Source organism: Phaseolus vulgaris, chromosome 5 (genome assembly GCF_051622355.1).
Source record: "Phaseolus vulgaris cultivar YP4 chromosome 5, ASM5162235v1, whole genome shotgun sequence".
NCBI classification, from domain to species: domain Eukaryota; kingdom Viridiplantae; phylum Streptophyta; class Magnoliopsida; order Fabales; family Fabaceae; genus Phaseolus; species Phaseolus vulgaris.
The window spans coordinates 32,861,559-32,882,902 of record NC_143502.1 but is presented as its reverse complement, the minus strand read 5'-3'; the positions used below and the strand labels follow the sequence as shown (position 1 = coordinate 32,882,902).

General features: G+C 42.5%; 1 protein-coding gene across 2 annotated transcripts; it reads right to left on the bottom strand.

Annotated features, from left to right (window-relative positions):
- Positions 1-11,502: 11,502 nt before the first annotated feature.
- Positions 11,503-19,821, bottom strand: LOC137835421 (uncharacterized). Of its 2 annotated transcripts, none has more exons than XM_068643920.2 (12): positions 18,418-19,821; positions 18,150-18,303; positions 14,153-14,423; positions 13,863-14,069; positions 13,520-13,780; positions 12,782-13,435; positions 12,462-12,697; positions 12,218-12,385; positions 12,035-12,138; positions 11,891-11,960; positions 11,721-11,816; positions 11,503-11,643 (listed from the first exon to the last, which is right to left on the bottom strand). In XM_068643920.2, the coding sequence occupies exons 3-6, from the start codon at positions 14,417-14,419 to the stop codon at positions 12,896-12,898; spliced, it is 1,275 nt and encodes a 424-aa protein (XP_068500021.1). In that variant the 5' UTR covers positions 14,420-14,423; positions 18,150-18,303; positions 18,418-19,821; the 3' UTR covers positions 11,503-11,643; positions 11,721-11,816; positions 11,891-11,960; positions 12,035-12,138; positions 12,218-12,385; positions 12,462-12,697; positions 12,782-12,895. The 2 variants fall into 2 exon arrangements, with proteins under 2 accessions (XP_068500021.1, XP_068500022.1); XM_068643921.2 differs by having other exon boundaries at positions 12,035-12,126.
- Between the last annotated feature and the right edge of the window lie 1,523 nt (positions 19,822-21,344).

Sequence of the window (21,344 nt, the reverse complement as noted above, 5' to 3'; positions counted from 1 at the left end):
TTTCATGAGAAAGATGAGAAGTACGCGTCCAAGTCCCGTTGTGCAAACTGCTGAAGAAGGCGCCATGACCATGGCGCAAATGATGGAGATCATGCGCGCGTTGCAAGAAAATGTGGAGGCATCGCGCGTAGAGCAGGCGAAGATGCACAAAGACCTGGTTGCCTCTCAGGCCAGAAATGAGGAACTCAGCAAGGTCACTGAGGAACTGCGTCAAGCTCTTCACGAGCAGAGAGGACGCACAACCAATGAGGAAGTTGCGCCGTCATCGCCACTGCGCGTTTTTCCGATGCCGTTTGCTCAGGCGATCACGGACACGGCGATCCCTGCGAGCGTAGTGGCCGTAAAAGCTTCTTTCACCGGAGTGGAGGACCCTGAAGCACATCTCACTGCGTTTCACACGCAGATGATGCTGTCAGGAGGCTCAGACGCAGTTTACTGCAAGATGTTTATGAGCACACTCCAGGGAACAGCGCTGGAATGGTTCGTTAGCCTGCCTACAGGTCACATAACCAGTTTCCAGCAGTTCTCAAAGCTTTTCGTCGACCAGTACATCGTGAACAAGGCGCCACCTAGGGTGTCTTTACGACTTGTTCGACGTGAGGCAATATCAGGGAGAGTCCCTTCAGAGACTATCTGAATCGTTTTGGAGCACAGATGGTCCGCTCGCCTGCCAAAGACGACGAGATGTTGGTATACGCCTTCAAAAAGGGCGTACTGCCTGGACCTTTCTGCGAGGCGCTAATTATGGGCCACTCCGCCACGTTTGCTGAAGTTCGGCGACTTGCTGTGGCCCACATCGCCGACGAGAACGAGGTTGCCGAAAAGAGAGGGAACGTGACTCCTGCTAGGCCACGGGCCCAAACTAGAATTCAGCCGCAGAGGGTGCTGGAGACGGTGGCGGCTAAGAAGGACCAAAGGACTCGCCATCCTTACGATCCAAAGAAGAACAAGGGAAGGGGCCCAGGACGCCCTAGGGAGTTCAATCGCCCGTCGAGGTACAAGTTCGTCATGGGATTGGCGGACCTGATCGCCATTCCCAACATAGCTGCCAGGCTTAAGGCGCCTGAGAAAGTCTCAGACAAGGTGTTAGGACCAAAACCGAACGCATGGTGTGAATTCCACCAAAGTTTTGGTCACTCTCTTGAGTCGTGTTTGGCCCTGGGCTACCAACTCGATGACTTGGTCAAGAGCAGTTTCTTGAATGACTACCTGCTGGATAAGAGAACGGGGCAAGCGTCGAGCTCCCAGCCGGCGAGCGGCGAGGGCCAGCAGCATGAGGTGCCCACTCACGGCGAGATCCACACCATCGCTGGAGGTTTCTCAGGTGGTGGATGTACTGCATCGCAGAGGAAGAAATATGCAAGGTCTGTGATGGCAGTAGATGTGTTCGAAGATAACTCGCCGGACGTGGACATTACGTTCACAAAGGAGGATCTCAAGGCGTTGTGTCTCATGACAACGATCCCATAGTTATCTCGCTAGTCACGGCAGGAAGGAAGGTCCACCGGGTACTGGTGGACCAAGGAAGCTCGGCAGATGTCATGTTCTGGCCGACTTTCACCAAGCTGCAACTACCCCTTAACCAGTTAAGGCCCTATGGAGGATGCTTGTATGGGTTCGCTGGCGACCAGGTGGAGGTCAGGGGGTACATTGAGTTGAGAACTACGTTCACAAACGAGGCGGCCTCGAGGACGGAGAAAATCAAGTACCTCGTCGTGAATGCCCCCTCGGCGTATAACATTCTGTTGGGAAGGCCGACCCTCAATAGGATAGGAGCTGTGCCCTCAACCCGGCACATGAAAGTTAAGTTGCCGTCGATGGAGGGGGTGGTGATCACCATAAGATCTGACCAGAAGGAGGCAAAGAAGTGCTACGAAAATAGCCTCAAGAATAAGAGGTCGGTGAGCTACATCACCACGACGCCGCCTTCCGGTGTGGAGCCCAGGCCAACAGAGGAGCGAGTTGTTTATGCGACGATGGGAGTGACCGCCGGAGGCGATGTTGTTATGGTAGACGCTGAGGTTGAGGGAAAGAACGTCGGTCGGTAGGAAGAAGCAAGAAACCGCCCAGAAGAGGCTAGGGAGTCGGGAATCGCCAGGGCGGTGATCGACAGTGAAACCCGGCCCAAACCCGTCGAGGAGTGGCTTGAGAGGGAGATCGGGGGCAAGGTCTTCAAGTTGGGAAAATCTTTGGAAGGTGAGCTACAAGACCAGATCGCCAAGGTGATAGAAAGGCATCTGGATGCTTTTGCATGGTCTACTTCAGACATGCCGGGAATCGACCCCGATTTCTTGTGTCACCACCTAGCAATGGACACATAGGTCAGACCAGTGCGACAGAGAAGAAGAAAGTTTAATGAGGAGAGAAGACAGGCGATTAGGGATGAAACGCAAAAGCTCCTCGCCGCAGGCCATATCAGGGAGGTCCAGTACCCTGAGTGTTTAGCTAATGTCGTGCTGGTAAAGAAGAGCAACGGGAAGTAGCGCATGTGCGTCGACTTCACGGATCTAAACAAGGCTTGTCCAAAGGATTCATACCCTTTGCCAAATATAGATGCCCTGGTTGACAGCGCAGTAGGGTGCAAGTTGTTGAGCTTTCTGGATGCCTTCTCAGGGTACAACCAGATAAAGATGCATCCCATGGATGAAGAGAAGACCGCCTTCATGACCGAGAGAGCGTGCTACTGCTACAAGGTGATGCCCTTCGGGCTAAAGAATGCGGGGGCCACGTACCAAAGGTTGATGGATAAGGTACTTGCACCGATGCTGGGAAGGAATGTGCAAGCGTACGTAGATGATGTGGTCGTGACTTCGCTAGAAAAAAGCAAGCACATCTCATATCTGGAGGAGTTGTTTACCATAATCGCCAAGTACAAATTCAAGCTGAATCCCGAGAAGTGCATCTTTGGCGTGAAGGCGGGGAAGTTCCTGGGTTTCCTCTTCACTGAGAGAGGCATTGAGGCAAATCCTGACAAGTGTGCCTCCATCTTGGCGATGAGGAGCCCGGCTACCGTGAAGGAGGTGCAGCAGCTTACAGGTCGGATGGCCGCCCTATCTCGTTTCGTGTAAGCTAGTGGAGAGAAAGGCCATCCGTATTTCCAATGCTTGAAGCGAAACAATAGGTTTGTCTGGACGAAGGAATGTGAAGAGGCTTTCGTAAAGCTTAAGGAGTATCTGGCGAGCCCACCGGTTCTGTGCAAACCTTTGGTGGGAACGCCTCTCAGGTTGTATTTTGCTGTAACTGAGAGGGCGGTGTCGGACAATGGGACTCAGTTTGCAAGCCACCTATTGAGAAAGCTGTGCGAAGAAGTAGGAATACAGCAGGTGTTTGCATCCGTCGAGCACCCACAGACAAATGGCCAAGTGGAGTCTGCCAATCGGGTGTTGCTGAGAGGTTTAAAGAGAAGACTGGAGAAAGCTAAGGGATCGTGGGCTGAAGAGGTACCCCGCATAGTTTGGGCGTACCATACCGCTGAACAGTCAGGAACCCACGAGACCCCGTTTAGCTTGGTTTATGGATGTGACGCGATGATTCCAGTTGAAATCCAAGAAAGCTCCCCGAGATTCCAGAACTTTGTGGCGGAAGACTCGAACGAAGAAAGAAGAATGAATCTGGATTTACTGGATGAGGTCAGGGAAGAGGCAAGAGTAAAGGCCGAGGCAGTAAAGAGGAGGATTGAGCGAAGGTATAACTCTAAGGTAATGCCGAGGCAATTCAGAGGGGGCGACCTGGTGATGAGGAAGGCCCATCAATACGAGATGGAGAACAAGTTATCGCCTAAGTGGACGGGACCGTTCAGAATAACCGAGGTGCTCGGGAACGGCGCCTACCGCTTAGAGACGTTAGAAGGAGGGGCGATTCCTCGCACTTGGAACGCCACACATCTCAAATTGTATTACAGTTAAAGCCTTGTAAGTAAAGACGAACATGAAGAGATTTACATGCTTTCTGTTAAAACAGTTTGAAGGGGGCACTCTTTTTTCCCTAAGGAGGGTTTTTAATGAGGCCACCCAATAAAGAAGAGTTTTCAAGTTTAAAGTTTCTAAGATTGCATGCTTGTGGTTTTGAAAGTTTTTAGGAAAAAGACCTTATCACTCGTACGTGATCTAAGGCAACGACAAAGCTATGTTGCATGCTTTCTAGTAAAAGTTTTAAAGTCCCCATCGTTTTTCGGTGATCGGCGGCACCAGTTAAAAGCTTTTAAGTCCCCATCGTTTTTCGGCGATCGGCGGCATCGGTTAAAAGTTTTAAAGTCCCCATTGTTTTTCGGCGATCGGCGACATCAGTTAAAAATTTAAAAGACCTCATCGTCTTTCGGCGATCGGAGGCACCATTGATGATTAAAGACCTCAACACTCTCGTGCGTCTTGAGGCAAGAGAAGAAGTCCTCCTCACCTTTGAGCGAGTGCAGGCGAGAAGAGAAGAAGTCATCCTCGCCTTTGAGCGAGTGCAGGCGAGAAAAGAGGAAGTCCTCCTCGCCTTTGAGCGAGTGCAGGCAAGAAGAGAAAAAGTCCTCCTCGCCTTTGAGCAGTGCAGGCGAGAAAAGAGGAAGTCCTCCTCGCCTTTGAGCGAGTGCAGGCGAGAAGAGAAAAAGTCCTCCTCGCCTTTGAGCGAGTGCAGGCAAGAACAGATCGAAAGACCTCTCTGCACAAGCAGATAGAGGCAAGATTAAAAGTCCTCAGCGCGTCCAGGGGGGAGGAGATGTACACCCTGGGCAAGCTGAGGCACCAGCAAAGTCTTTCTCACCTTAGAGTAAGTTCAGGCAAGAAGAACTGAAAGGTCAGGGGTGTTCGTGACCTTAAACGGCGGAAAGGGAAGGTTGATGGAAAACGCCTTTCCCCCCTTTTAAGTGAAACATCAATATTAACCCAGTAAGACCAGATAAAGCTTCCACGCTTGCAGGCGGTGTGAAGATAGACAAAATCCTTCTCGTCTTGAATGAGTTTAGGTACGACGATCAGAAGAGTTCCAGGCGATGACAGGAGTAAGGGGTCGCTTCGCTTGGCAGGTCAGGTGAACTGTATTTTAATACCAGTTTGGGTTAAAACCTGCTGCCTAGTAAGTGATTTTATGCTAAGGTTTGTTGCCTTAAGTTCACAAGTTATATTAAATGTCATCGCTTAAGAGTTAATAGTTGCTCAAGTTTACTTTGAGTTAACAGTTTGATAAGTTGTTACAAGATTAACAGTTTACTCAAGTTCAAAGTAGTGTGTGAAAGGTTAAGCCCGAGTGTTGCTGAGTTAATTCGTTTGAGTAAGTTCCACCAGTTATGGTGGTTAACCACACAGCAAATAAAGGCATATAAGGCGAAATATGAAAACAACATTTCAGCAGTGGAAGTTGCATAAGAAGCGGCAATTCAAGTTTGTATGCATATATAAACAATTACATAAGCAGTGTTATTACAGATAAAAGGTTTTGCAGAGAAGGGGTGATGGAGGAAGGTGGCTAGTCTTCAGAGGGTACAATCTTCCCATCCACCACCTCGTTGCAGATCGACACCATGGAAAGGTCGAGCTCCGGGTACTGGCATGCTACTTGCTCCAGAGCGGCGTCAAACCCGGCGGTGAGGACTTGAGCAGCGCTCTGCTCGAGCTCGTGTGTTTGGTTCTTCAGCTCTTCCGTTTCCTCACAAGCTCGAGCGAGTTCTTCAGCAGCTTTTTTGCCTTCGTCCCGAGCATGGGCCAGCTCTGCAGCAATCTTTTTGGCCTCCTCGCGAGCTTCGGCGAGCTCAGCAAGAGCATTGTCCCTTTCCTTCTCGACCTTCCCGAGGAGAATCTCCCGATCTGCCAATCTCTTCTCAATGTTCTCCACCCTGGACGCTTCCGCCTTTTTTGCAGCCTCCGAATCTGCCACCTTGAATCTGTACGGGACCAGCTTGCTCTCCAAGTCAATTTTCTCTTGGAGTTGGAGATGCAGTTTCTGGTGCAGATCGGAGGCTTCCTTGCGCGTGCTTCTTAGCTCCGCGTCCAATGCATCCTCCAGCCTTGAGTGTTCCAGCTCAGTCATCAGCAGGTTGCAAGTGAGCTTCTCCGCCTCAGCCCTTATCATGAGGTTTGACTCCTTGAGCTTGGAGTTTTCCTCTTGAAGCTTCTTGAGTGAGCCCTTCACAGCTCTTGATACGAGCAAAGGAAGATCTTCCGCCATAGTCTTCAGTTGGGCTGTGAAGGGTCCCAAGGTCTCTTCGAAGGAAGCTGGGAGGCTCGAGGCTGATGCTGGAGGCGCTGGTGGGGTTTGGTGCTGACTTTCACCACCACCCTCTTGAGCTTGTAGGGCAAGGGGGGCTTCTAGGCGTGGTGGTGAGGTGGTGAGGTCGGAGATTCTGTTATCAGCATTAGCGAAGCCTGGGCGCCCTCATCTTCTCCTAAGGCTGCCCCAGTGATGGATGTGGTTGAAGGAGGACCCTCTCCAGCAGATGCAAACGGTGTGGAGGCGCTTGGAGGGTTCCCTGTGTAGTTGGGGCCGCTGTTTTCAACCACTAGGAGCGCGGCGGCCAGGGGAGTTGCTTGAACTGGTTCTAGAAGAGCTGGAGGTGAGGGCGGTGTTGGTGTTGGGAGTGCAGGTGGCGTAGAGGTGGCCACCCTTTTCCTCTTGGTGATGAGACCGTCCTCAGTGTCTTCATCATCATCATCTTCCTCTTGCACCACCTGAGGAGTCTTCCTTTTGGGTTTCCTCAAGGCTAGCTTTTTCTTTTCTGGGGCGGGTAGTGCCCCAGAAGAAGTTGGACCTCGGGGGGGTGTCTTGCCTTGGGCAGCGGCGATCTCCACCACCAAGTTGGGCATAGTTTGGGAGCCCGCCGCAAGCTTGTGGGATCGGGCGATCGACCTCAGCTCCGCCAGTTTTCCTTTTTCCAACATTTTATCTGCACAAGGTAAAGAATGGATGAGTTACCAAAACAGAGATAACACAAGTAACACATGGATGAATGATCAAGGCCAATACAGAATAATGGAATGCCAAAAATAGAGTGGTAAAAATGTCAAGTTAGTGTTAACACGAAGTGAGGGACTTGGTGTTGAGGTAGGGGCTAACCTATGTGAGCTTCAAGTTGGCCCTCGATGAACTCGAAGGAGATTATTGAAGAAGTGGGGAGGGTGGTGTTGGCAGCAGCCACACTCTTCCAGAAAAGACAAAGGTCCTTGTCCAACTCCCCCATGTTGTCAGGACTTCTTGGCCTCCTGAAGCTGTCCTTAGAGTCCTTGTTTCCCTTGTTTACCCAATACAAAGGGAAGTCGCCAAGCAGTGAAGGTTCTTCATCATTCTGGCACACCTTGACGAACTTCCCCTTCCAGTCTTTTTAAGATTGCTGGAAGATTGAGAGGATTGGCCTCCCAGCAATCCCGTTCAAGCTGACCCAAGGGCGATCTCTGGGATTCTTAGCCTCGAACAGAAAAAGGAAGACATCCACCGAAGCCGGTAGCCCCAAGTGCGCGCAGATAATCTGGAATGCCCTCACGAACGCCCAGCTGTTGGGAAGAAGCTGGGCAGGGGCGATTTCGAGCTCGGTTAGCAGCTCTCTCTCGAAACGGGTAAAAGGAAACCTAAGTTTCACTTTCTTGAACAACATGGAGTAGATGAAGCAGAACAACTCGCCGTTGTTCCCCTTATCGTCCGCGCAGATTGGTACTTCAGGAGGGCAAGGCAGCACGGTCATTTTGTTGTCATGCTCTTTGTGGAACGAAAGGTCGGGTTGATCCCCTTTCTTCAGTCGAAGCACCCCCAACGCAGTATTTATTGAAGAGGTGTCTTTCAACAGAATTGGGGTGGCCCAGGGATAGAGCTCTTTGTAGTCTTGCGGAGGAAGGGGGGCTCCTCCGGCGAATGGTGGAGTTGCCTGGGTAGGGTTGGCATGAGAAGAGGTAGGCCTCCCAGCCTGTGTGGAGGGAGCACCAGAGGCTCGTGATGGGTTGTGTGTTGGTGGAGGATTTGCCCCAGGGACAACCCTACGAGTTTTGGGTGGAGGGTTTCGCGATGAAGAAGGAGGGTTAGCGGTAGGCTTTGTGTGAGCCATCGCAGGAACTGCAAAGGAAAGAAAAGGGATGAAATGAGGATAACAGCGAATGACTCGATTGAGGACGAAGGAGATAGAACGAACGAATAGGGGTTCGCTGGGATAGATGTTATCAAAGACGAAACCTTAAGTTATGAGAAAAAGAAAAACAACCCACAACGTATGCTTCAGACAGATAATGGATGATGCAAACCGATTAAAATGCAACAAGTATCCATAGGAGGAGTAAAAGGGTTACCTTTTTATGATCGGATGAACGCTGAAGAAAGTTGAAGATTGAGAGAGACGAGAAGCTTCGTGGTTCGCAGAGAAAACGTTTGGAATGCTTGAGAATTAAGGAAGATGATGAAACAATAAATAACGCGAAAGGTTTAAGGGTTTCGAACGTTGTAGGAAGCGCAAACGGCAATTAAAGACGACCGTTGATGAAGCCACGTGTCGTTTGATTAAAAAGAGGGTTGGTGGAGCGTCAGAGAGGCAAAGGGTACGAACGTACGGAAAATCCGTACGAGCGCCACGTAGATCGACGACGATGTGACCTCTTAGTCTTTTCGCTGGTCAAGTCTCAGCTTAAGACTGGGGGGCTTGTGTACCGATCAGGTAACCGGGAGTGATGACGTGGCAGCAAGCGATAATATAGGCGTGTTGAACGGGACACCTGGCTGACAGAAGGGAAGTACATCGGGAAGTTTGTGTAGTCGCCAATTGTTAGCTTGGCGTTCTCCGATCTCTAGTATGTATAACCGGCGGTCGCCAGGCTTGCATCATAGTCGCCGTATGTGGGTTCTAGGCGATCAAGTGGTTAGAGACCGCCTAAAGGGGCACATCGCCGAAAGATCAGGAAAGCTTATTCAAGGTTTCCAAGGGGTACAAGTATGGGAAATGAGTGATATGCTTGTCACGCAACAATGGAAGATGAGGTTATCAGATAATCATTCCCTAGCCAGAGGTTGGGGCAAGGGAACAGTTTCTCAGAACATGCATGGTGTGCAAGTGAAGCAGATCGTGATAGCGGCAGGCGAGACCACAGAGAAGGTATGCATGGTGACACCCCGTACTCGCCACTTAAGGGGTCGCGCTCCAAGGAAAGTTGTGCACCAAGTTACTCCTTGTATGGGTAACTTAGTCGAATGGCTCGAAGAGTAGAAGTGACGCTCAAGTGAAGGAAGCTCCAGATGGCGACACGTGTACAGTTGGATGTGAGCCACGTGTCCAGAGGTGTAACCGTCAGGAGAGAGAAACGCTCAGGTATATAAGGAACACTTAACAGACTTTTGAGGTACGCTTCAGTACGCTTTCAGAACACTCTCTAGAACACTGAGATTCACTGCGCACGGTTCCTTGAGTTGAGATATTCTCTCTTAGTTTTTGGTGATTCCGTCACTGACTTGAGCGTCGGAGAGCGATCGGCCGCAGCGGCGCCATTTTGTTTTCTTCAGGTTCTTGCGAGGAATTGAGACGTGAAGGACAAAGGCTAACGTGGTGCGAAACTGATCCAGAAGGAGAAACCTTTGACGTGGCAAGACTCTTGCACTCAGGTCAACTGGCAGGATCATATATATATATAAATGTCACAATATATAATATGGTATTTTAGGAACAATTCCTACCGCTAAATGTCGTTTTCCTTCTCAAAAGCTTAACTATAAGACAAGACATTTGTGGGTGTTGTTTCATTCGTGATTTCTTTGAGAAGAATAACTCATTGAAATGCTTGAAAACATTTCATAGTGTTAAGATGAGGTCAAATGTGGGATGGTTCAGTTGGTCAAGACTGAGATTTGTTGATTGTACTTGAGGAGTGCATTATATTCAAGAAAACTATTGAAGTGAAGCATGATATCAAACTCTTAGAAGCTCATTAAAAGGTATTCTAAGTGATGAAATCATGCAAACTCTTAGAAGTTCATTAAAAGGTATTCTAAGTGATGAATCTTATGGTTGTGTTAATCCCTGTTTGAAATTCATTATGAGGTTATGAAATTTTGGGTGGCATGAAGATGTTGTGGATTCTATTTTACTTTGTTTTCCTCTAAAATGTTTATTTTTTTATATCATTTACTTGCATTCTGTGCTGACATTTTTCCTATTTTTGTAACCACCATTATGTCATCTTTGACTAGTTCATACATGCTTCTACTACCATTCACACAGGGATCCAACCCAATCCTACCCTTAAATACTTGATTGTTGTTTGATATAGTTACATTTGGCATTTATTTCAAGTGCATTTTCTAAGGAGAGCTATGTTTGTTCTTTCATATTTTGCATTATTTGCATCATGATATTTGAACCTAGTTATATTTTTATTGTTAATCATTGCATTCTATGTTTATATCTGTTAATTTCAACTTGGATTCTATACATTGATATGAAGATATGTTGGCTTTTTGGTCATGACGTGCTGCTTGACTTGTCACACTTTTGTGATTTAATCATTTCACATTTTTCTTTAACCACTGGTAATGTTCAGTTGGTAGTTTCTACTGAAACCTTGTTTCATGCCCCCCATGTAAAGGCACCTCTCTGTAAAGCATAGATAAAAAGAAATTTATATTTTATTTTATGAATGTTTAGCCACATCTATTAATTTGTTTTTTTTTTCTCACACCTTTTTACCCTATTAATGTTGTACGTATGATTTCTGCAAATTTCCACAGGTTTCATTTCTCTCATGTCAGAAGGTGCTCCAATACTATATTAGCTGATCCAGAATGGTGATAGGAGCAACAATGCAGAATATATTTCTTCTTCATTTCCGGCCTTTTCTAAGCCGATGTCCTTCAGCTTGTTCAGTGTCTTCATTGCAAAATCTTGAGCAGGCTGTAAGAGAGGAAGTAGAAGCGAAAAACTATGTTAAAATTCCTGACCTTTTCATTTCCTTGGAGTCCTGCCAAAATTCAAATCCTTTTTCTTTCTTTTCTTCATTTCCTCATAACTTACAAGTGCATATTGTTGATGAAATTTTACAATCTTTTATACCTATCAGACCACGTTCCAAGCCCCAACTAGCTTATTCCTATCTTCTTTCTTACACCCTTCAAAGCTCCCATCCTTTCCCCCTTGCACTCACTAGTGCAGATATGTAAAACAAATGCGGCTATTTTCAATTTACAAATGCGGTCATAGAACCGCATTCTATCAGCACGCATTCGTAAATCTGGAATTTACAAATGCGGTCCTATGACCACATTCATAAATCACATTTACAAATGCGGTCATTTTAGGTAACCGCATTTGTATATTATTCTGAATTAGGGGGGTTTGGGGTTTAGGATTTATGAATGTGGTCTTGGTAAAAACCGCATTCATAAATCACTATTTACAAATGCGGTCTTGGTAAATGACCGCATTTGTAAATAGTGATTTTTTTTTTAAAATACACTCTGTTTTGTGCAGAAACCATATATTTAAATAACCTGCATAATGATCAAACCCAGCCAGACAAATATAGAAATGTAGTAATCAATTGAAATCATCAAAATGTACATTTACAAGTGATCAAATTACATATAATAAAACCACTATTGTTTACCTATGCTAGAGTTATAAAAATTAATGAAATATGTGGACCAAGAATCTCTAACATATGAAATGCCTTCCTCACTCATTGGTGTTTCTTCTGTGAATAACTGCATTGCAAAGTTGACATAAATTAGTTTCTAGATATATATATGTTCAAGAATTATAAAAATGATTTAACATATACCTCTTTCCAACCAGTTTTAACACCTAGTCTTATAATGGTAATCATCCATTGCATAATGTAATAGCCACACTCATAGCTTCCTGGTTGTTTATTACACTATAATTCAATAAAAAGTAATATGTTAGTATATTGATAAACAATGATAATAGAGAAAGAAAAAAATTACAAACCTTTACTCTTATGTAGTTCAAATTATTTGAACTGGATCGACCTTTTAGGATGTTATATCCACGCCATGAACTGGTTAATACAAAAAACCTCGTTAGTAGATGGTTAATTAGTAACATACAAAGTTAAGTTTATACTATACTTACGTATCAATGATATCCTTAAATTTTGTGGGCATCTTCTTGTGTAGGGAACAGAACCACACAACAGTCTTATCAACCATTGATAAGACAAGTAACTGCCAATGATGCTTATATGATCATTGAAAAGAGTTAGTAAATATTTAAAACATGAAATAATAATAATTGATGACATATAATTAAACTTACTCATTAATATAAGGGCATAAATAAATTTGTTTTCCCTCTTTTTCCAGGATGTTAGTGATGTATGCTTGAGTCTCAGTTGAGTTTGGTCCAACGGGATTAGTATATGCAGGATCTAAGAATCCATACATATTTTCCTTCCCCTCAGTGATACAGACTCTATGCAAAAACCTACAAGTTTTTAGTTAAAGCATAATCAATAATAATTTAAAATAAAGTAAATTGAATAATAGGTAAAGATACTTACATCATAAAAAATTGAATTATACTTATATTGAGCTCCTGTTTCCCATATATAAATTCTGATAAATCTGTGTTGTAAATCATCAGTGGCAGTTCAGTGTTGATTTGAAAAAATGTATTATCCCACGGAACTGGAAAAGGATCATTGCCAATCTGACTAGCAATGACACGTAGGGAAGCTATAGGATCGTCAACTGGAACCTCACGCTTCTTTTCCGGACTTGGTGGCTGAAAAGGTTTCTACAAGATAAACAACATTTGTATTAAATTATATGTAATATATAAATATAAATAAAAAATAATATAATGAAACGAAATTATTACATGAGGTTCGGGCATAGATCGAATGAGCTCTTTGGGCCAGGCAACGAATGTCTGAAATGCATCGGTCACAGTGGTTACCTCATCTGAAGGTAGTGGAACACGAGCATCAGGAAATCATACTTTTTCAACTGTTACCTTCGCCACATCAGGGGAGAGAGGAACGTTATGTAAGGTGGTGGCGTTTGTATAGACTTTTCCAAGTGCCACCACCCGAGGAAGTTTGCCGCCCACTACCAGTAGCTCACAATCCTCTGTCTGCCCATTGATATCATCCCCTGATGTTGGAGGAGCCGCACAACTCCCCTTTGTGCTCTTGGGAGTGGGACTAACAAGGGGTTCAATCGGCTCAGCACAAACTTGTTGCGATAGAAACTCTTGTCGCATTCGATCATTCTCCTTTTTCATCTCCAGCCACATCAAATCAGTCTCCTTTCTCATCTCCTCCATTATTTCTTCACGTAACTTACTCTTCATTTGAGTTTCCTTCTTGGAGGAGGAGGATGGCTGTCGTTCTGAAACTCCAAAATAAAGTTTAATTCCGACCCCTTGTCCAGCGGCACGAACACGACCAGAGTGTTCAGGTCGTCCAATTGCTTCAACCAGGATATCGTGACGACCTTCAGCAACAAATTTACCGTCGGATTCCAAGGAATCCTGCAAGAGTACACAAAAATCATATTTTCAATCATTAATATAATTAATGCTTTAAAAAAATTGAAAATAACAAAAATAACTTACAATTTTTTCGATTATAACCCCGGATTGCTCAGAACTTGGTGCACCCGACTTCTTAATTCGGGCCCTCTTCCATTTTACATGGCGAAAAGGTGGTGATGGAGGAGAAGTGACCCCTGTTTCCACATTCTCAGACAACGTCCCCTGTTGAGATTTCTCCTTTTCCACCATCAGTGTTTGCTCAAGTTTTCTATACCCCGAACGAGACATAACGTGCGGGGTAAGATTCTTCAAAGCTATCTCTTGAGCTTTCTTCCGACGATCCTGTCATAATTGAAATAAACAAACTGAAGTAAATAAGATAAACTTATTAATGTTATATAAACAAAAAAGTTACTTCACTTACCATCCAAGCCTCATTTTCACGGCTTTCTCTAAAAAGACGCCATGTCTCTTCATCAATATGTTGGTACTTTAAACATGGATTTTCGTCTTTAAGGTCGCAAAAAATGTATCTCGAAGTCAGTCTTGACTTAAAGGTACGAAATTTAAGTGCGATATTGGATAATATCTTTGATCGAAGCGGTTCCACATCAGGAATGTCAAAGTTTTCCTGGAAAATAACATCATCAAATTAAAATTAATTAATCAATTTTAAAAAGCATTATATGATAACAATAATAATGTAAAGCTTACCAGAACATCCTCCCATAGCATGTTCCGATCAACCTCTGAAACCTCATCCCATGAATTAATCAAAATGGAGAGCCTCTCACGAGAAACAACTCCAAGATAGCTCATAAATTCATCTGCCTTAGGACCAAAAGCCACTCCAGTGTTGACGTCAATGCCAACATGTGTCTTCTCACCAGCAGCACGTCTCAATGCAAGACGCTTCAATCTAGTAGGTCCTCTACTGCCTCGTCCAGATCGAGGTCTACCTGGAGTCTGGTCGTCATCCATGTCTCTGTTAAAAAAATTAGGTAACAAACATTAGTTAATGTGAATCGAATTAAAATCATATAAAAATAATACAAAAAATTCTAAATGTTTATTTACATGTTGCATGTGGGTTAAATGTTTATATGTAAATTCCTTCACTGTGGTCTTTACGGGTTGCATATACATCATCAAGTACATCGTCATCTTTATTAGTTATCATTGGTGTGATTGAACGAGTTTCGCCATATTCAATATCATCTATGGCTTCCCCTTGTTTTTTCCCGTGTAAAACGACATACCAATGTTCTGACGTAGGATCTTTCACATAGAAAACCTGAGATGCTTGTTGAACCATTATAAATGGCTCATCTCGATACCCTATCTTTCGAAAGTCCACTAGTGTGAATCCTGATTCATTAATTTTAACCCCACTTTTATTGTCAACCCATTTACACTTGAAAACTGGAACAGAAAACTTAGTGTAGTCAATCTCCCATATCTCTTCTATAAACCCATAGTATGCCATTGATCCAAGTACTGGATTTGTATCTTTCGAAGTCGAAAACTGCATTGACTCGGCTTCAAGAGTAACACCAGAATTTTGAACTGTACTCTTTTCATCCATGGACTTCGTGTAAAATATACAATTATTCACTTCGTACGCTGTACATGAGATGACATCAAACTTCAATCCAGCAGCCAACCAAGTCAAGGTCTCTAATGCCGTTGAATCCTTGAACACCTCATCTTTAAACCAAGGCATGAAAGTTCTATTATGTTCCATCAAGACCCATTTCTCTGCTTGTCTTGGGTTATTTGCCTTCACAATGGCTTTATGAGCTTCTATGTAAGGTACAACTTCATCTGTGTTATTTAATATGTACAAATGTGCTTGCAAGACTTCTGATCGAGATTTGCTTACAATATTCACACCACGTAAACATTTAGTTGTAGAACGCCTGTGGTGCCATGAATTAGCTGGAACACCTATTGGATTTGCTTTTGTCATGTACTCTGAACAAAATTCAATACTTTCTTTAGCTATGTACCTTTCAATCATTGAAGCCTCTGGACGATAATGATTTTTCACATAACCTTTCAAAATTTTCATATACCGCTCAACAGGATACATCCATCTTAAGTACACTGGTCCACACAATCTAACCTCTCTTACCAGATGCACCACTAGATGAACCATGATGTCAAAAAAAGACGGAGGAAAAAACATTTCCAATTCACACAAGATAACAACAATTTCATTTTGAAGTTCATCTAGTTTTGAGGGATCAATGACTTTACAACAGATGGAAGAGAAGAATGAGCACAAACGGGTTATGGTGTGTCTAACATTTTTTGGTAAGATCCCACGGATAGCTACCGGCAACAACTGTTGCATCAAGATGTGACAATCATGAGACTTCAACCCAATTAACTTCAAATCTTGCATTGACACTAGGCTCTTCACATTTGATGAATGTCCTTGTGGCACTTTCACACCCTTTAGACATTGACAAAAACTAATTTTTTCATCTTTTGACATTGTGTAACAGGCTGGGGGGAAATATGTACGCTTACCCATTTCTATGGGTGCCAACTCGCCGCGTATGTTCATCTCAATCAAATCTAAACGAGCATTTAGACCATCCTTCGTCTTCCCGTTAATGTTAAGAAGTGTACCAATTAAGCTATCACACACATTCTTCTCAACATGCATTACATCTATACAATGTCTGACTTCTAACCTCGACCAGTACGGAAGATCAAAGAAGATTGATTTCTTCTTCCAAATATTTGTCACAGATGACTTTTTTTTGGACTTACCGAAGGTGTGGTCTATGTTATTTACCTTTTGGTAAACCTCAACACCGGTTAATGGAGTTGGTGGACCACTACCCTCTTGGTGTCCATTAAAGGCTTTTTTCAACCTCCGGTAAGGATGATGACTTCTAAGAAACCTCCGATGCCGAAGATATACTGTTTTCCTTCCATGTTTCAATTGTTGAGAAGCAGTGTCTTCTTCGCATATTGGACACGCTTTGTGACCCTTAACACTATAACCTGATAAGTTACCATATGCCGGAAAGTCATTGATGGTGCAAAATAACATGGCATGAAGCTTGAAAGTTTCATTAGCAAATCCGTCAAATACTTCGACACCCTGGTCCCACATTAACTTCAAATCTTCAATTAGGGGACTTAGATAAACATCAATATCATTCCCTGGTTGTTTCGGACCGGATATCATCATAGACAACATCATGTATTTTCGCTTCATGCACAATCCAGGAGGTAAGTTGTAAATAACTAGTAATACAGGCCATGAACTGTGATTTGTACTCATATTACCAAACGGATTCATTCCGTCTGTAGCTAAACCAAGTCGGATATTTCTTCCAAATTCTTGATTCTTTACCAAATTCTGGAAAGTCATCATCAAATTTCTTCCATTGAATAGAATCAGCTGGATGTCGGTACATGCCATCGCATTTCCTCTCATCTGCATGCCATCTAAGATTCTTAGCATCGTCTGGGTTTGCAAACAAACGCTCATCCTTGGAATGATGGGAAGATACCACATAACCTTCATTGGGGGTCCATGCTTTTCCATGTCATCAATAGAATCATCATCTTTTTGTTTCAACTTATAACGTGATAACCCACACCTCGGACAACTTTTCAACAATTCAAAATCTTTCCGGTATAATATACAATCATTAGGACATGCATCTATCTTTTTGTACTCCATACCCATTGGACAAAGAATCTTTTTGGCCTCGTAATTACGATTAGGTAGACTATTTCCCTCTGGAAGCATATCCTTCAACAGTTGGAGCAATTCCGTGAAGCTTTTATCAGTCCATCCGTTTATTGCCTTCAAATTCATCAATCTTAACACCGCCGACTACCGTGTGAAGTTAGTTGATCCAGGATACAAAGGAGTTTCTGCATCTTTTGACATACTTTCATATCCATGCGCTTTTGCAAAACACTCAGCTCCCACATCACGAATCATGTCCTCCAATCGATCATCATCTCCATCATCGTGTACTGCTTCATCCATGGTAGAACCCACATATTCCTCAGTTACGGAAACACGTGGTAAATTTAATAATTCACCATGCCATGTCCAAGTTGTATAAGATCGAAGAAACCCATCACACAACAGGTGTTCCCTCATGATATTCACATCCAGTATCCTTCCATTCAAACAGTTAACGCACAGACACCTGATCTTTGCTCCATCATGACCACTAATAATCGCGTTACGCTGCGCAAATTGTATAAATTCCTCTACTCCCCTTTCGTACTCATCACTTATACGAACAACATTAATCCAACTTCGATCCATTATATATTCTGGAATATAGTTAGGATTTTCTAATAATTAGTATTCTATTCAATCTCACACATTTGCCGAGGGTCGAACACCCCCGGACTCAATCCAAACACGATATTTCTATTCTAAAAGTAACAATAACTAACATAACATAAAACTTTTATTAAAATGTAATTAACAACTAACTAAATATATAATATAAATTTAAGAAAATAGAAATTATATAATACAAAAATTCAAAATACACACAAATATATAAATTATTAGTTATTAGTTATAAATTCCAAGTTGTATTAGTTATTAATTAAATATATATTATAATACAGAAAAATAACAATTCAAAATATTAAATATAAATTCAAAATATTAAATATAAATTCAAAATATTAAATATAAATTAAATACAACACCAACCTTTAGGTTGATGGTGATCGGAGTGGCAGAGGCACAAGACGAAGACGAGGACGAAGACGAAGACGAAGGCGCAGGCGGTGGCGGAAGTTTTCGACTATGACAGTGGCAGTGGCGGAGCAGAAAAAACTGGCGAACCTAATAGAACAGTAACCACCTATATGACAAAAACGAGTTAGGAAACGAAATGACAATGCCAAGGAAGTGAATAATGACAATGACAAAAACGAAAACGAAAACAAACGTTGAAGCGGAGAGAGCTGAAACTTACAATGCAAAGGGAGAGCTGAAACAGAACGTTGAAACGAAGAGCGGAGAAGACGAAAGTGAAAGTGAAAACTAGTGGCACGCTTCAATTTTTAGGGTAAAATTGATTTACAAATGCGGTTCTAGGGTAAGACCGCATTTGTAAATCAATTTAATTACAAAAATGCCACCGCATTTTTTACAAATGCGTTTAAGCGCAAAGCCGCACTAAATAAAGGGTCGTTGTTTTCATATTTTGTACTAGTGACTTGCCGTTCTACAACGGACTCTACGATCTGGTTGCCTTCCAGTTCCTCAGACTCGTGATCTCCTCTCATCCACTTGGTTGGAGCGGCGATGCCTGTCTCAATCTGTTTCTGATATTTTACTTCAGATGCAAACAATTGGATATACTCCTGACTGTAGGACTTGTAATTATCTACTATCATGTCTCTATTCTGTTGACCAACTAATGGAGGCCGTTAAAGTTCTTAGGGGCATGGGTGGGGCTGGATGTATTCCAGATTCAAATAGTTTATTTTGACACTGTAATTGGTGCAATGAGCAGAGTGAGAAAGACTGCAGAGGCACAGGATTTGATGAAGCAAATGGTGGTGCAATATGGTTTAACCCCAGGGCAGGGAACACTGGTGAAATTATTGGCAGCATTACGGGCAAACAGGGAGATATGGAATGCTGTTGAGATGATTGAATTCCTGGAGAAAGAGGGTAACTCTGTTGGATTTGAGAGTTACGAGTTAGTGATTGAAGGGTGCTTGGAGAAATGTGAGTATGTTTTGGCTGCAAAGGTTGCAACAGGGATGGCAGAAAGAGGTTTTATACCATATATAAGGGTCAGACAGAAGATTATTGAAGGTTTGGTCAGTATCAATGAGTGGAAGATAGCTTGTGCTGTGAGACAAAGATTTACAGCACTCAAGTCTTAGTTGTTAAAAGCGCTTGTTCGTGGATCACATACTCTTAGGTGTCCAAACCTTGGCATCACTAGCTGAGGTAAGGCTTGCAATCCACGATGCTGACTTTGGTTGGGGAAGATCCATTGTCAAGGCACCTGGTGGGATTGTATACGAGGGAATATCTTTCATTATTCCTAGCTCAAAAAGTGATGCGTAAAGTGAGAAAATATCTTATGTATAAATTAAAAAAAAGGCCTTTTTTGAAGAAAGTCAAATTATTTAGTTTGTTGGATTCGAGCTAATTTGCTTTCTTATTTCTTTGAAATTGTTGCATTCGGATCTTCAGTCTAGAAACATTATTTCGTCGTGGCTTAGGATTTCAGATAAAATGATCCGTAATATACATGTATATGTTCAAAATAAGTATTTCGCAAACTCATTTTACTTTACTGATTGAAAAGTCATTTAGTGCATATAATTTCATACAGGAAAAGCGACGAGTATCCGTCTAACTAGAGAACTCTGTATGTTTTGATGTATCTTGGTTTTATCCATTCTATTTATAGTTAAATATTTTTTTTTGGTTTATATTTTAGTTTTTCTAATTAATCCTGTTCGATAAGATTTGTTTGAGATAAAATCATCCGAATCCTATCTACCACTATATAATCATTTTTATTTATTTTAAAAAATACCTCAAATATCAAACTGTGTATTCTGGAGTAGGTTATGCTTATGTGACTTAAATAAAAAAGCCAAAACAACTATTTTGGATTAATTATTTCAAAATGGTTAAATATGGATTTTTTTTATGAAGATTATAGTTGTCAAATAATGATTAGGATTTTTGAAAAGAAAATTGTTTGCAGTGGATTTCACCATCAGTAAACATTCATATTACTTTTAATGGAGTTGGAAAATGATAGATCAAATATTAGATATTTTAAATACATAAAGGAGGTCGTTTCTCCGGGGATTTTTAAGCCTTTATTAAAAGAGACTAATTTATTGGGTAACATAGTAGGTGAACTCCCAACTATATTTCTAACTCTTAATAATGACATGGGGTAAGAGTTTATGAGATCTTGATAATGGACCCAACAATCACATATATATGAGACTATGAGAATATTGTAAAGTTTAAAGAGAAGATGAATAAATAGTACAATAATTGATGTTATAATTGTAAAAGCAAATCGTGGTAAAAAGATAGAGAAGAAAATTCTAATTGTCTAGAGAAAAGGTAAAATGGTAATTTAACACAAACCTTTTGAGTGAAAAGGAAAATAATCACTAGTGAAAAAAAAAAAGAAAAAGTACACTTTATTTAGTGCGGCTTTTGTGCTATCCGCTTTCGTAAAAAACGCAGTGGTATTTTTGAAATTATTTTGATTTATGAATGCGGTTATTTGTATAACTACACTTGTAAATAAAAACGCTTGATTTATGAATGCGGCTATTGGTATAGCCGCACTTGTAAATCAAAACGTTTTCATTTACGAATGCGGTTTTATCTTTAGTTGCATTCGTAAATCCTTTATTACCCTAAATTTTGAAGCGCGCCACACACAATTTCATACTTTCTTTCTCGTCTTTGCTTTCGATTCGCGTTTGCGCTCTGAGTTCATCTCCTTCTGCTACATCTACATTTCATTTGTGTTGATGTAAGTTTCTTGAGCTCTCTTTCTTCCTCTTCATCTTCACAAATATATGCATAAATGTTTTCGTTTTTCTTATATATGTTTTTTTCCTTGCATTGGTGGTCTCGAAGCACTATTTCATTGACTGACATTCGTTGCTCCGTCGTTGCTTCCCTATTCGTCGCCGCCGTTGCTGGCACTCCCATGCCACTCTTCATGTATAAATTTTTTCGTTTTTCTTACATTGTTTGGTTTCTTGCATTGGTCAGTACTCTTTCATTGTCTTCGTGGGTTTTTGGTTTGCTCCGTCCTACTTCCCTGTCCGCCGCCACTTCCGTTGTCGTTGTCGTTGCTGGCGCTCCCATGCCACTCTTCATCAACATTGCCTTCACATA